Genomic DNA, 17044 nt, shown 5'->3' on the forward strand with positions numbered 1-17044 from the left:
GTAAGAATATATGTTTCTGAACACTGCTACATTCATGTGGATGCTACCATGATTATTTGTTAAATTAATTGTGAGTAATGAGTTAAAGGTTAGAGGTACAAAGATCATACCACCATGTTTTGTTGCCTCTGAACGGCATCTTACTCAACATTATTCATGATTCATTCATGATTTTTATCAATCATGGCATTATCAGGATTAATTTAGAAGTGTTCAGAAACATCTACTCAGGAGAGGGGGTGGGGGAATAGATGCATAAAGTGCTTTCATTTCTAAACGGTGAAACGGATATGTATGAAAATATCCTCAATACATTCTGTACTGTTGTTGCATCATATGAAACATTGATCTCAAATCCAAAATGCTGGAGTATAGAGCCACATTTTAAATGTTAGCTTTACTGTCAAAATACATATGGAGGGGAGTGTACAGTTGAAGTCGGAAGTTTACATACACCTTAGCCAAATACATTTAAACTCAGTTTTCCCACAATTCCTGACATTTAATCCTAGTAAAAATGCCATGTCTTAGGTCAGTTAGGATCACCACTTTATTTTAAGAATGTGAAATGTCATAATAATAGTAGAGAGAATTATTTATTTAAGCTTTTATTTCTTTGATCACATTCACAGTGGGTCAGAAGTTAACATACACTCAATTAGTATTTGGTAGCATTGCCTTTAAATTGTTTAACTGGGGTCAAATGTTTCGGGTAGCCTTCCACAAGCCTCCCACAATAAGTTGGGTGAATGTTGGCCCATTCCTCCTGACAGAGCTGGTGTAACTGAGTCAGGTTTGTAGGCCTCCTTGCTCGCACACGCTTTTTCAGTTCTGCCCACAAATGATCTATAGGATTGAGGTCAGTGCTTTGTGATGGCCACTCCAATACCTTGACTTTGTTGTCCTTAAGCCATTTTGCCACTTTGGAAGTATGCTTGGGGTCATTGTCCATTTGAAGACCCATTTGCGACCAAGCTTTAACTTCCTGACTGATGCCTTGAGATGTTGCTTCAATATATCCACATCATTTTCCTTCCTCATGATGCCATATATTTTGTGAAGTGCACCAGTCCCTCCTGCAGCAAAGCACCCCCACAGCATGATGCTGCCACCCCCGTGCTTCACGGTTGGGATGGTGTTCTTCGGCTTGCAAGCTACCCCCCTTTTCCTCCAAACATAACGATGGTCATTATGGCCAAACAGTTCTATTTTTGTTCCATCAGACCAGAGGACATTTCTCCAAAAATTACGATCTTTGTCCCCATGTGCAGTTGCAAACCGTAGTCTCGTTTTTCTATGGCGGTTTTGGAGCAGTGGCTGCTTCCTTGCTGAGCGGCCTTTCAGGTTATGTCGATATAGGACTTGTTTTACTGTGGATATAGATACTTTTGTACCTGTTTCCTCCAGCATCTTCACAAGGTCCTTTGCTGTTCTGGGATTGATTTGCACTTTTCACACCAAAGTACGTTCATCTCTAGGAGACAGAACGCGTGTCCTTCCTGAGTGGTATGAAGGCTGCGTGGTCCCATGGTGTTTATACTTGCGTACTATTGTTGGTACAAATGAACATGGTACCTTCAGGCGCTTGGAAATTGCTCCCAAGGATGAACCAGACTTGTGGAGGTCTATAATTCTTTTTCTGAGGTCTTGGCTGATTTCTTTAGATTTTCCCATGATGTCAAGCAAAGAGGCACTGAGTTTGAAGGTAGGCCTTGAAATACATCCACAGGTACACCTTCAATTGACTCAAATGATGATCAGAAGCTTCTAAAGCCATGACATCATTTTCTGGAATTTCCCAAGCTGTTTAAAGGCACAGTCAACTTAGTGTATGTAAACTTCTGACCCACTGGAATTGTGATACAGTGAATTATAAGTGAAATAATCTGTCTGTAAACAATTGTTGGAAAAATTACTTGTGTCATGCACAAAGTAGATGTCCTAACCAACTTGCCAAAACTATGGTGTGTTAACAAGAAATTTGTGGAGTAGTTGAAAAACAAGTTTTAATGACTCCAACATAAATGTATGTAAACTTCTGACTTCAACTGTATATACAGTGGGGTCTGAAATGATTGACACCTTATTGGTAGATTTTCATGTCACCCAACAAATGTAAACACCTGGAGTTTGCTTAACAGCATTGGCACTTGGATTGGAACCGGTGCTTTGGTCAGATTACATGAAAATAGAGCTCTTTGGCCGTTCACACCAGTGGTGGGTTTGTTGTCAAAATGAGAATTCCTAAGCAGAAAAGAACCCCATACCTACTGTAAAGTAGGGTGGTGGATCTTTGATGTTATGGGGATATTTTGCTTCCACTGGTCCCGGGGGCACATGTTAAGGTCAACGGCATCATGAACTTTACCCAGTACCAGGACATTTTAGCCAAAAACCTGGTTGCCTCTGCCAGGAGGCTGAAACTTGGCCGCAACTGGATCTTCCAGCAAGACCATAACCCTAGGCACACATCAAAATCCACAAAGAAATGGTTAATTGGCCACAAAATCAACATTTTGCAATGGCCATCTCAGTCTCCGGACTTGAAACCCATTGAAAACCTGTGGTTTGAATTGATGAGGGCATGTCCATAAGCGCAGACGAAGGATATCAAGGATCTGGAAGGATTCTGTATGGAGGAATGGTCAAAGATCCCTCCCAATGTGTTCTCCAACTCATAAAATATTTTTGAAAAAGTTGAGGTATTGAAAGGTATTAAAAACAGGGGTGTCAATCATTTTGACCCCTACTTTTTTGAGATTTTTTTGTATTACTTGTTAAACAAAATGTATTTCTCTGAGCAATTGTATTAGTATAATATAATTTCCCAAACATTTTAAACTTACAATATACCTATTTATTCGATACAGTCATTTTGCTCGTCTTTATCAATGGTGTCAATCATTTCAGACCCCACTGTATATCCTTGCGGAGTAGTACTTTTCTAGAAAAACCTGCTGCCTCGGAATTTTCCGAAATGCTGTGCTCAGAGGATGAGGGAGAGATGAGAGCGGGAGAAAATAATGAAGCATCTGGACGGCATATGAAGGGATTCCCAGGAAACTTGGTGACCTAGATATAATTTTTTTTAAGCACCGTCTTTACATCAAAGGACACATGGCTGCCATCTTGTAATGGTTATCACGTGAGATTGGAGAGGGGAGGGAGGCAGATGGATGGGCATACTGTATCTGGTATACCTAACTCTCCCGCTCCCTTTCTGTTACACGCAAACACCCAAGCACCATATGTATAGTACACACAAACACACATACACACACAAACCGTGTTAAGTCTGTGTATATTGTTGGTCACCAGTGTGTCTCTGTGGTGTTTTGTGATTTCTCCTCCAGTCCTCTGTTGTCGTGGAGGGATGTTCAGCACATCATTGTCAAGACGTCTCGAGCTGGCCACCTCAACGCCCCTGACTGGAAGACCAACACCGCTGGATACAACGGTGCTTAACACTGCCCGCCTCCTCTCCTCCCTCGGCCACTCACCTCTTTTTCCCCTCTTTCTTTCATACCCCTCACTTACTCTTAGCCCAGTCACTCACCATAAACCATCCTACCGCCTGCCAACTACCTGTCAGGGATTTCATGCGGAGTACTTTGTTTCATAAGTGTGTGTGTTTGTGTGTGTTTGTGTGTGAGTGTGTGTGTGTGTGAGACTGAGACTGCAGTCCTAGTCCGTCTGGAGTTTTTCCAAGCGGCTGTTTCAAAGAGGATTGGGAAACCTAGTGAGAGAGAAAAGGGAGGAGGTGGGGAGTTCATCCAGAGGAAATGGAGAGCGGAGGTTTAAAGAAAGAGGGGGAGGGATGGGGAAACAATATTTGATTGGTTTTGTGGATTGGGTTAACTTACTGATGTTTTACTGTGATACTGCTTTGGTTGGATGGCTGTTTTGATTGGTTGTTCTAAGGCGGTGGTCACCAACCGGTCGATCATGAAGACATTCCTAGTCGATCACCAAACATTTCTGTCAAAATAACAATGATAAAGCCTTGCATTCCTATTTTGTGTTTGTTTTGCGCTGATGGTGGTAGGTGCACTTGATTCAGCAGCCCTAGCGCCAGGAAGGCAATGTGTTCCCATTTTTAACCATTTCATGTGTCTGAAGGTATAACTCTGCCTACCCGGCAGGCCCTGAGAGCAAATCAAGTGCACCTATAGGCCTACCGCTGGCCAATCCGAAACCTCATTGCTCCATAACTGTTTTTAATTGCTTAATGTTGCATAGGCTTACGTTTTTTTAAGTCGTGTAAAATATATATATATATATATATATATAATCTGAGCAGTAGATCTTGGCTTGCATTTTGACTCAGAAAGTGATCTTGACTCAGACAAGGTTGGTGACCACTGTTCTAAGGCATGAATAACCATTGGCTCAGAAAGTATCCACCCCCTTGCACAATTCTTACTTAAAACATTTTTTGGTTACAAATTAGGTGAAAAAAAAAAAACTCCTCTGTGTCAATACTTAGTTAATCTTGCCTACTCTAGAATCCTGAATCAAGGCTATGATATTTGCTAGAAGTATTTATCCATTCCTCTGGGCAAAATTACTCAAGCTCTTTCATAAAGCAGTGGATACTTATCTCATGAAAACATTTCAGGTTGTTATACATTTTTTAAACTGTCTAGATTTTTTGGTGGGATAGGTTGTTTAGATCAGTGAATAAAAAAAACAATCTAGGCTGTAAGGCAACACTTTTGTGCTTATTGGGGTGGATTCTTACAGATATGAATATGGTTCTGTGAAATGTATTGAAGTGATGTGTGGTTTTGAACTATTTTGATTGGCTGTGTGGATTGACTGACGGTGGGCGTGTCTTGCAGTCAGCCACCTGTATGGCTTTGGCCTGATGGACGCGGAGGCTATGGTGAAGGAGGCGGAGCGATGGAAGCAGGTCCCCGCGCAGCATATCTGTGTGGAGAGTGCCGACCGCCAGATCAGGTACTACACAGTAACACCTCCCTAGTGGACCTGTCCTTACCCAATCAACCAACCAATCAAATGTAATCTGTTCAGAGCTATTGAGAAATACATGAAAACACTATATTTAACAGCAACCAAGGGTCATGTTCATGTGTGTGTTTCTGTCCAAAAGTTCTTCATGCACCCACGTATGGGATTTCTGAAAGCTCCTGCACACTGAGAGGAGCCAGCCAAGTATTAGTTCTGGAGGGTCTAACGCATGCCTGCACAAACACACATACAAAATGCATGCATGCACACACACTAGGGGTGTGACGTTTAAACTAATTTGCGATCGTTAACGTTTAGAAAAAATCCCTAACTTAAAACGTATTGTTTTACAATTAAAATCACAGTGCACTTATCACAAAACTACCACTAACAGGTCCCGATCATCATCATCATCATCATCATCATCATCATAAAGACAAAAAATATATATATTGCAACAACGCTGTAAGTAGGAGGCGATATGCATCTTTCAAATTATTTGACATAGATATTGAGCGCTCCACACCTCATCGTCATTAACAGTTGGAAAAATGGCAGAGTGGGACAGGGAAGCAACAGCAGCAAAGTCCTGTATGGCAATACTTTGTGAAGTTAAATGAGAAAGTGATGAAATGCAAACTTTGTGAGGTGGAATTGAGCTACAGTGGCAGTACAGGTGCAATGCTGAAAGGGAGGCACCGTGAGACCCAACCCGTTGCTGGCAGCAGTGTGATAAGGGACAGCGTGAGAAAATCACAGCGCTGATTGCAGTTGATATGCAGCCATTGTCAATGGTAGAGGATGTCGGCTTCAATAACCTAATGGCATATCTAGAACCAGACTACAAGATGCCACGTCGAAAAACCGTGACGGCCCTGATGGAGAAATTGTACAATGATTGATTGCTCTGCAAGTACAAAGCGCGAGCTCTCCAACACCATATGTGATGTAAACAACAGGTTGTTGGACATCTATGAACACACTGTCATACATCACTGCAACGAGCCATCACATTGATGAGGAGTGGGACATGTATGTTTTTTTTTTTTAACAATAAAAAATGGCTGTTTTTAATTTTTAATTTTTTTTGTCACATCCCTAACATGCACACAAAACACACACACAATCATCCAAGGGTTGGAACCGGTTCAGGGAAAATAACACTATTATTTGAGGAACAGAACCCAAACTAAAAACTAAAGTGATCCATACTGTTCCAGAACAGAACCGTTATTTTAAAAGCATGGCAACCGGTTAATAACGTTATTTTACATTCCGGGCATTTTCCAGTCCCACAAAAATCCCAACAAAGCGCCTATGCTAAGCCCTCACTCAGAAATGTATTCCAGCTTCTGCCTGCCAGCTGGAAATATTTGCCGGTGGGTGTGTGTGTAGGCTACCTGCCCCTCCCCTTTGAAGCATAGGTTGCAAGCGTAATTCAGAAATTAGGGAGAGATATTTAATTAGAGAAGAATGGATTTACTTTTTCAATGCTAGTATAGTTATCACATCGGATTTATTAACTATAAAAAGGTAAGACGTGTTTTTAATTCTAGGTCTGCTCTGCACAATCAAGCTTGTTAGCTAGCTAACCTTTGCTCTGGTCCAACTTTAAACCAACTGAGAATGACATTCAAAGTACCTTTATAGAAGCCGCTCCTCCATAGGTATAATTCTGTGGGCCTAATTCAGATAATGCATGTCATAAGATGCCCAGCACTTCAAGGCAAGCTTCCTCCAGCCTCTCTCCTCACACTCAAAATGTCAGTTGCTTCTCGCGCCTTACACTGTGACTGGCAGCACAGTGTGTGTGTTTGTCTTAAATTATGATTAAACCATGCTGTTATGGCAAAATACAATTTTCTCTTAACGACTTTACTATACAGATTAAATCGCTTACCCGCTCCACAGCAAGCTGCTCTATCCACACTGATTGGTGAAGTAATTTAATGTCAAGCTAAATGTAAGAAATATATATATTTCAGAGGTTTAAAAAGGAACAGAAAGGAAAGATATAAACTGTACTTTTTCTTGGTTTGAACCGGTTCAGAACTTTCTTTTGCTGGTTGGAACAGCGGAACGGAACAAAAAAAAAGTATGTTTCTGTTCAGAACTAAATTATTTGAAAATTATTTTGGTTCCAACCCCTGCAATCACAGGCCCTTTCAATTTGATCCGCTTTTTTTTTCTCTCCCTGTGCAGCTGGATGTTTAATCGGGCTCCTGTTGAACACATTAAAGAGCCAATCACAGTTTAGTTTACTGGCTTTGAATGGAACCAATCAGCCTCATGCTAGTTCCCCAGTCAAGCTCCCGATCTATCAGCCCCATGCTGGCCAGACCATAGGAATCTTATGGGAAGCCCATCTCGGCGTGCGTATGTTTGTGAGAGTGTGTGTAGTATGTGAATTGAGGACCGCCGGCTGTGGCCCCTCAGGTTTTTGGGGCAGAACGGAGGGTGCTTTTGGCAGTGCAGTTTGTTTTTGATCTGGAGCTGTTCTCCTGTCGTCATCTTCCAGACACAGGTCTCTACACTGAGACACCACTGGCCTCTCCACTGAGACACCACTGGCCTCTCCACTGAGACACCACTGGCCTCTCCACTGAGACACCACTGGCCTCTCCACTGAGACACCACTGGCCTCTCCACTGAGACACCACTGGCCTCTCCACTGAGACACCACTGGCCTCTCCACTGAGACACCACTGGCCTCTCCACTGAGACACCACTGGCCTCTCCACTGAGACACCACTGGCCTCTCCACTGAGACACCACTGGCCTCTCCATTGCATTTGGTCATGTCTGGGCCTCCTCATCCTTGGAGCGTTGGAGAAAAAAACATGTAGGATCTGTAGACCGCCAGGGAAGTTGTAATCTGGGTTTGTCTCCTCCCAGCCCCCCGCCCAAGCCACTAGCGTACCATACACCCCCACAGCCCTCGCAATTGCAGTTTTATAGCATGAGATTAGCTATAAAATTATTATTTCAATTTTTTTGCCCCATGGCAATATGTTTAGAATTGCAGGAAATTAGCTTTAAAACAGCAACATTTTCTCTCGGCCTCATGGCAAAATGTGTAGAATAGCAAGAGATTAGCTATAAAACGGCAAATGTTTGTCTTTGCCCCATGGCAAAATGTGTAGAATTGTAGAAAGTTACCTTGCTCAGAAACTGCAGTACGCCACTGCCCCAAGCACACTTAAATGCAGATCTACACCCCAACACATTTACTCATACACACGCACACTAGCGTGGATTCTGGTGTAGTGTTTAGGATCCAAGACTGCGTGTCACCCGTCCCCGCTGCCATCCTCTGGCTTGGCCATCCAAACTCTGCTGTGTGCTCTCTGTTCTTTTTAATGGCCCATATGCTGCGGGCCCGGCTGTGAATTCATTTCTATTCAAATCAGACCAATTAAATTAAGTAATATTAACTAGACTAGAGCCTCTTGAAATTAAATATTTGAACATTGATTGAATAATGGGGTTTAAACGTTATTGTGTGCTCTCAATAACCCAGTGTTGAGATGAATCAATAATCCATGATAGCTGGGTAGCACCTGGCTCGTCTACTCTGTGGGTTCCACTTCCTATCTTGTCAGATTTAGATTCTGATTGGGTGACTGCTCTGACACTGACATCTGATTGGTTGCTTCCCTCTGCCTGCAGGACGATCCGCCCAGAGCACGTGGTGCGCTCCGTGTACAAGGCCACCAGCTGCATTGACAACTTCAACCACCATGTCATCTACCTGGAGCACGTAGTCGTACGCATCACCATCACGCACCCACGCCGTGGCGACCTGTCTATCAATCTCACGTCCCCCTCGGGAACTAAGTCCCAGCTGCTCGCCAACAGGTGAATCTCCCCTTCAGTTCTACTCCGCTCCCTCTCACACTCTACACACCAGTGTTTCTTCCTGGCAATAAGACAACTGATTAGACTAATCATTAAGCCGTTGATTAGTTGAACCAGGTGTGTTGGTACTGGACCGGAATAAGAAAAGCCTGCCCACCCCTGTGGCTTCCCAGGACCAGGAATGAAGAAACATTCTACTTCTGTATCTTTCCAGTGTGTGGTCTGAATATGGTCGAACCGTGTGGTTTTTCCTTTGTAGGAAATAGAAATGTGGTCTCTGTGTGCTTTCCTCTAGGTTGTTCGACCACTCCATGGAGGGCTTTAAGAACTGGGAGTTCATGACCACCCACTGCTGGGGGGAGAAGGCGGCCGGGGACTGGATCCTGGAGATCCATGATTCCCCTTCGCAGCTCCGCAGCCAGAAAGTCCCAGGTACAGTAGACTAGAGAAGCCACCCTGTTTAAAGGAGTGACCGTACCAGTGGAAAATATGCTTTAAAAAGTGAACTATCCCCTTAAAGTGGCAATCTACAGTTTTTTGGACTTGTGATATGTACCCATTGATTTGTGAAGAATATAACATAAATGCCTCATGAGCTTAGTTCGACTGTAGTACCCCATCAGAACCCAAAATATACGCTTGTTTTACTCCAATGTTTGTAAACAAAGTACATGTAAACAAACACTGTATAGCCTCAAAACATGGTTAAAACGATCATTTTGATGTCATGGATGGTCAGGCCTTGCATCCATAGCTCTGTCTTTGAATTTGAGAGTGGTTACATTTCTCCAGCCCCATCCTTCAGCTTTTTACCGGAACAGGGGCGGGGAGCCCGCTTTATTGTTTCAATTTAGGATTGCCCCTTTAAGAATACTCACCGATAACCACATTTATATTGCTTAGAAGTATACCAATGATGTGTATTTTTCTTTCTCTCTCTCTTTGTCTGTCTGTGTGTGTGTCTGCTGTGCTGGGCGACACAACCCCCAGGCAAGCTGAAGGAGTGGTCCCTGGTGCTTTATGGCACCTCTGTGCACCCGTACTCCTCCCTGCGCAGTGACAAGCCTCGCTCGGCCGAGCCCCCTGCAGACGAGGAGTACAACGGTGAGTGGGGAATAGGATGGGAGGGAGGGAGGGACTGTAAGGAAAAAGAGGTGGAGGACAGAATACAGGAATCCTGTTACAAGGGAGACATAGTAGGAAAGGGGGGTGCAAATGGAGGAGAGACTAAGGGGGAGGAAAAAAGGATCAGGGCCAGGCACTTCTACCAAATAAACCTTTGATTCTCTCTACCTCTCTGTTCTCTCTACCGCTCTGTCTGTTCTCTCTCTGTTTGCTACCTCTTTATTATTAATCTCTCGCACTACCTTGACATTACCTCTCTTTCTGTTCTCTCCCTCTCTGTTTTCTCCCTATCTCTCTGTGCTCTCCCTTTCTCTCTGTTCTCTCCTTCACTTGCTACCCCTTTCTGTGCTCTCCCTCTTCTCTGTTCTCTTCCTCTCTCTCTCTGTTCTTTGTCCCTGTTTCTGTTCTCTCTCGCTCTCTCTCGCTGTTCTCTCTCTCTCTCTTTACCTCTGTGGGTTCCCTCTCTTGTGCAGGGTTATAATGATAAAATATTAATAATAATTTGGGGCGTGCTTATACACTGAGTGTACAAAACATTAGGAACACCTGCTCTTTCCATGAATTAGAATGACCAGGCGAATCCAGGTGAAAGCTATGATCCCTTATTGATGTAATTTGTTAAATCCACTTCAATCAGTGTAGATGAAGGGGAGGAGACAGGTTAAAGAAGGATTTTTAAGCCTTGAGACAATTGACACATGGATTGTGTATGTGTGCCATTCAGAGGGTGAATGGGCAAGACAAAATATTTAAGTGCCTTTGAACGGGGTATGGTAGTAGGTGCCAGGCGCACTGGTTTGTGTCAAGAACTGCAATGCTGCTGGGTTTTCCACACTCAACAGTTGTGTGTATCAAGAATGGTCCACCACCCAAAGGACATCCAGCCAACTTGACACAACTGTGGGAAGCATTGGCCAGCATCCCAGTGGAACGCTTTCGACACCTATTGAGTCCATGCCCCAACGAATTGAGGCTGTTCTGAGGGCAAAAGGGGCGGGGGGGTGCAACTCAATATTAAATGTTTTGTACACACATGCGTATGTGAAATGGAAATGTGTTTTTTTGCATGTCCCAACTCCCCATGAGACACCGTCGGAGAGTAGGGTCACGGCCAGGGTCCACTATTATCAACGGCGACTCTGGAGCAATTAGGGTTAAGTGCCTCTCTTAAGGATACATCGACAGAATTTTCACCTTGTCAGCTTGGGGATTAGAATTAGCAACCATTCGGTTACTGACCCAACACTCTAACCTCTAGGCTACATGCCGCCCAATGTGAGCATATTTGAGGTTACAGTGAGGTAGCTGATAGTCCATTAGCCAGTTTGATAAGCCACAGCACACAGCCATGACAGCAGAACATAAACAGCCCCAACGTTTATACGCTCGGTAGACATAACATTCTCCTGCCTTCAGCACAACAAGGAACACCTTACACACTCACTCACTCACTCACTCACTCACTCACTCACTGACTGGTTGGAATGCCAGTCACCTCCCTTTAGTCACACCCAGTTTTGTCTCATTCATAAAGTCTCCACCTACCCCCCCCCTCCCCCGTAACATGAGGAACTACAGTACCCATAATGCTCTGTATAACATATCCTCTTCACCAGGGCTCTGTGACAGTGAGTGCAACGAGAACGGCTGTGAAGGCCCTGGACCTCACCAGTGCATCAACTGCCTCCATTACTTCCTCAAGTTCAAGAACAACACCAGGTTAGCATGTCAGTGTTCTGGCTGCCTCCTGCAGGTCAACAGCTGGGTCATGTTCATTAGGCACCAAACTGAAGAAAACAGACTGAAACAGGGAGGGACTTCCGGTCTTGTCTTTTTGTTTTTGCCCCTCTCTGAATTCACCAACATCGGATAGCATGTTCATGATTTAGGCAATAGTCATTGGTCTGACTGCAGTGTTAGGAATGTTGCACCTCCCTTCTCTCACTCATTTGCACTGATTGAAGTAGGTGATTACCCAATCATTTAAACACGGTGAGAACTGTTGTGACAAGGGTCGTGTTCAGTAGGGCACACCATAAACGCAAAACTAATATCTACAGTGGGGAAAAAAAGTATTTAGTCAGCCACCAATTGTGCAAGTTCTCCCACTTAAAAAGATGAGAGAGGCCTGTAATTTTCATCATAGGTACACGTCAACTATGACAGACAAAATGAGATTTTTTTTCTCCAGAAAATCACATTGTAGGATTTTTAATGAATTTATTTGCAAATTATGGTGGAAAATAAGTATTTGGTCAATAACAAAAGTTTCTCAATACTTTGTTATATACCCTTTGTTGGCAATGACACAGGTCAAACATTTTCTGTAAGTCTTCACAAGGTTTTCACACACTGTTGCTGGTATTTTGGCCCATTCCTCCATGCAGATCTCCTCTAGAGCAGTGATGTTTTGGGGCTATCGCTGGGCAACACGGACTTCCAACTCCCTCCAAAGATTTTCTGTGGGGTTGAGATCTGGAGACTGGCTAGGCCCGTTGCCCGGGCAGTGTGTTTGGGATCATTGTCATGCTGAAAGACCCAGCCACGTTTCATCTTCAATGCCCTTGCTGATGGAAGGAGGTTTTCACTCAAAATCTCACGATACATGGCCCCATTCATTCTTTCCTTTACACGGATCAGTCGTCCTGGTCCCTTTGCAGAAAACAGCCCCAAAGCATGAAGTTTCCACCCCCATGCTTCACAGTAGGTATGGTGTTCTTTGGATGCAACTCAGCATTCTTTGTCCTCCAAACACGACGAGTTTAGTTTTTACCAAAAAGTTCTATTTTGGTTTCATCTGACCATATGACATTCTCCCAATCCTCTTCTGGATCATCCAAATGCACTCTAGCAAACTTCAGACGGGCCTGGACATGTACTGGCTTAAGCAGGGGGACACGTCTGGCACTGCAGGATGAGAGTCCCTGGCGGCGTATTGTGTTACTGATGGTAGGCTTTGTTACTTTGGTCCCAGCTCTCTGCAGGTCATTCACTAGGTCCCCACGTGTGGTTCTGGGATTTTTGCTCACCGTTCTTGTGATCATTTTGACCCCACGGGGTGAGATCTTGCGTGGAGCCCCAGATCGAGGGAGATTATCAGTGGTCTTGTATGTCTTCCATTTCCTAATAATTGCTCCCACAGTTGATTTCTTCAAACCAAGCTGCTTACCTATTGCAGATTCAGTCTTCCCAGCCTGGTGCAGGTCTACAATTTTGTTTCTGGTGTCCTTTGACAGCTCTTTGGTCTTGGCCATAGTGGAGTTTGGAGTGTGACTGTTTGAGGTTGTGGACAGGTGTCTTTTATACTGATAACAAGTTCAAACAGGTGCCATTAATACAGGTAACGAGTGGAGGACAGAGGAGCCTCCTAAAGAAGAAGTTACAGGTCTGTGAGAGCCAGAAATCTTGCTTGTTTGTAGGTGACCAAATACTTATTTTCCACCATAATTTGCAAATAAATTCATTACAAATCCTACAATGTGATTTTCTGGATTTTCTTTTCTCAATTTGTCTGTCATAGTTGACGTGTACCTATGATGAAAATTACAGGCCTCTTTAATCTTTTTAAGTGGGAGAACTTGCACAATTGGTGGCTGACTAAATACTTTTTTTCCCCACTGTATGTGAGAAGGGGGCGGTTGAGTGGTGTGATCGTGTGAGTTGGGGATTGAAGTCCACTGTAATTGCCTTTGTCTTTGCGAGCAGCCGAACACAGTACGCAGTACACTAATAAACAAGAAGCCTGCAGGTGCTCTGTCTTGTTCTGTAAAACCTCATCATTAGCCCTCCTAAGAATACAATGTTTTCCCACTACTTCCAACCCCGGAGTGCTTGCTTGATGTAGCTGGAGTGGAGTTTGGGAAGGGTGAAATGAAAGGGGGGGTCATTTAATGCTCATAATTATATCCCTATGTTTCTCTTTGATGACCCCGCCAAACTGGTGTGGGTGGGGTTGGTGGGGGAGGGTGATCTGACGTGGGAGAGAAGTTTTGGAGCACACGGTTTCACCTTTGTAAAAAAACAGCGTGAGAACGAAAGGGCAAAGGAGGTTTATGGAGTTATCTAACAGATGTGCTTTAAAAGAATGGACCTGTTCACCGTACAGAAACACACACTCCCACGCGCACACACACACACTCGCACGCTCAAATGCAGCCATATAAGCCGATACGCACACAAACATATGATGTGTATAACTTCAGGCCATGAACTTTGTCTACTCCCCCAGGGGGAGAGGGGTTGTTATTCTGCAATCATTTAGATTTATCACCTTGTTCAAACAGTCAGTGGTCAAGAGTACAAAAATCCAGCCTCGCACTCAGTTTCTTTCCTCTAGCCTGTTCCCGTAAGCCAATAACAGCAATGATAATGAGGCATATTTCTCCCTTACTGTCCTCCTCTCCATCCCTGTCCTCCCTCGCTCTCCTCCCTCTCTCTCCTCTCCTCCCCCTCTCTCCTCTCCTCCCCCTCTCTCCTCTCCTCCCTCTCTCCTCTCCTCCATCTCTCCGCTGCAGGACGTGCGTGTCGGAGTGCCCCTCCGGCTTTTTCCGCGATGACAGGAAGCGCTGTAAGAAGTGTTCGTCTCTGTGTGAGACTTGTGTTGGTAGCCGCAGCGACCAGTGCTCCACCTGCAGGCCGGGCTTCCACCTTAACGAGGCCTCCAACACCTGCGTGGCCAGCTGTGTGGACGGCTTCTATCTGGACCACGGCAAGTCCACGTCTCCACACACACACCCATACACACACAAGGATTATTCTAATATGGGCCTCGAAGTCTGAAGTACTTCCAGTTTTTTATTTTCTCCCTGGTAGGCAGTTGATTGATTGATTGATTGATTGATTGATTGATTGAACCAGTCCCAGAGAAGAAAAGGATGAAAACCTTGAGGCCCAGATTTGAACCCACCCCCCCTCCACCATACTCAAACTCAGCCTCTTCTCCCTCACTCAGCTCTGACCCCCACACCAGTCCTCCTAACACTCCCAATGCCTCTTTGGTCCCTATGTGACTGGACGTCGTCTTCTCTCGTGTTACAGATTCCAACATGTGCAGGAGATGCAATGAAAACTGCAAGAAGTGCATCACATCTAATATCTGCACAGAATGCAAACCAGGGATGAGGTACGCCAAGCCAAGCCAAACCCACTTCCCAACATCGCCTCCCTCACAAACTACTGGTTTCTAGTAGTAGTCGAATCACCAAACGGTCCAGGGATCCATTTTGACGTGTCTCGTGGAGTTTTTGGTGGCTTTTGATCATCTTGATTACCGTTCCAAAGCGTTTCAGTTAGATCAAGGACAAAACACTTTGAAGCATCTCAAAATGTTGTGGTCTTGAACCCAGCCTGACTCGGGTTGCTTCTGCTAGTGTTCAGTGCTGTCTGAGACAGAGGTGGTAACAAGTGTGCAGTAATACTTCAGAATGCCCGCAAGACCACAGACAGTCACTCCTATTCACCATTCACAGGAAAGAGGGAGGACAAAAACCCAAATCCTTTCTGGGAAACGGAACTAATATAACTCAGTCCAGCTGTTTTTCAGCTCAGTGCACCACAGAAACCTGTCCTCACAGCAACTTCTCAGAATCGGGTTTAGAACCTCCTGTTCTTGAACAGACTTTTCTGAACAAACCTCTCCCCGAGGACCCCCAGCCATTCCAATCATTTGAACTATTCCACAGCTAGCACACCTGATTCAACTTGTCAACTAATCATCAAGCCCTTGAAAAGGCGAATCAGGTGAGCTAGTTCAGGGCTACAAAAATGTTTTCAAATGTCTGGGGTCCCAGAGGAGCGGTTTGAAAACCACTGGACTATGTATAGTGTATGATTTTATTTCTGATGTATGAGACTAATGCAGAAAAAAGAGACCTGTTGCTAGAGAGGTGTGTTGTGTACTAATGTGTGACTGTGTAATTCAGTGTATTGCTCTCTCCAGTCTTCAGGGGAATAAATGTCAGATGACCTGTGACCCCGGGACCTACTATAATGGCCACAGGAGGACCTGCGTGCCGTGCCACCAAGTGTGTGCCACCTGTGCAGGTAACGCTCCCTTCACAAAGTAAAGATGGGGCCTACTACTCAGTTGCCCAAAGTAAAAATCGATATTTTGCCTAAAGTGAAGTCTGTGCACTGCTCACCGTCTCCCCCTGTCTGCAGGCACTGGTATGGAGGCATGTATCAAGTGTTCAGAGAGCTACTTAATGGAGGAGTGGCGCTGTGTGTCCGCCTGCAGCGTGGGATACTACATGGCCGAGCAGACTTTGGACAATGGCGACGTCAACAAGTCCTGCAGGAAGTGAGTCGGATTGACGCACACAAATTCCACACCTTCCACTTCCTCCTCTCTTTGACACCTCCTCCCTACAAACCTGGCATGTTTATCCTGGCATGTTTAACTGCCTCAAACCAGACCCTAATCTTCCAAACGGTTTCAACATCTGTCCAATATCTATGGTCCCTTAAACCTGCCGTTTCCTCCTTTAATCCTCTACCTCTACTCACTTTCTGGTCTGGAGGATATCTTCCCTTCAGCCCTCCTATTTGATGTACCTAAATCATAAACTTTGTAAAAGGGACCAACAGGCTTTGTGGAAAGTGTGCCCTCTATCGCCCAAACCTTAGTTCTACCCGTCCTCCCCCCACCCCCAGGTGTGACCACAGCTGCTACTCCTGCACAGGGCCCGGCGAGACCAACTGCAGCACCTGTGTGAACGGCTACAACCTGGAGGCAGGAGTGTGTGTGGTCAGCACCATCTGCAAAGATGGTGAGTGCTAGAAACCCCTCATGTATTTTATAGACTCTTTATTTCAGAAGCTTGTTCTAGCAGTGGCTGCTCACCACAGGTCACAGCTTTCTTAGCTCTCCCCTCTTTCTCGCTCTCCTAGTTTACTTCCTATCTGCCCCTCACCCTCATCCGTCACATTCTTTCCTTATCGCTCTTTTCCATATTCTCTCCTACCTTTTATCTCTTGCTCATGTATTCACTCCTACTTCATCTATCCCAATCTCCCTTTACATCTTGTCTAAATTGTTTAAAATGAAGCAACTTCTGTTTCTGCAAAACCTTCCCCATATCTCACACACTAG

At 44.7% G+C, this 17044-nt stretch overlaps 1 protein-coding gene across 3 annotated transcripts in view; it reads left to right on the forward strand.

The window, feature by feature from the left end:
* The window catches only part of LOC121551983 (proprotein convertase subtilisin/kexin type 5), a 63110-nt gene that overhangs the window by 34206 nt on the left and 11860 nt on the right, over nt 1–17044 (forward strand). For all 3 annotated transcript variants that reach the window (XM_041864689.2, XM_041864688.2, XM_041864690.2), the window contains exons 10-20: nt 3354–3457; nt 4842–4959; nt 8641–8829; nt 9125–9261; nt 9820–9933; nt 11571–11673; nt 14469–14662; nt 14992–15076; nt 15893–15996; nt 16114–16252; nt 16606–16721. In XM_041864689.2, coding sequence (XP_041720623.2) covers nt 3354–3457; nt 4842–4959; nt 8641–8829; nt 9125–9261; nt 9820–9933; nt 11571–11673; nt 14469–14662; nt 14992–15076; nt 15893–15996; nt 16114–16252; nt 16606–16721 — 1403 coding nt within the window. The remainder of the gene's footprint in view (nt 1–3353; nt 3458–4841; nt 4960–8640; nt 8830–9124; nt 9262–9819; nt 9934–11570; nt 11674–14468; nt 14663–14991; nt 15077–15892; nt 15997–16113; nt 16253–16605; nt 16722–17044) is intronic.

Source organism: Coregonus clupeaformis, chromosome 18, assembly GCF_020615455.1.
Source record: "Coregonus clupeaformis isolate EN_2021a chromosome 18, ASM2061545v1, whole genome shotgun sequence".
NCBI classification, from domain to species: Eukaryota; Metazoa; Chordata; class Actinopteri; order Salmoniformes; family Salmonidae; genus Coregonus; species Coregonus clupeaformis.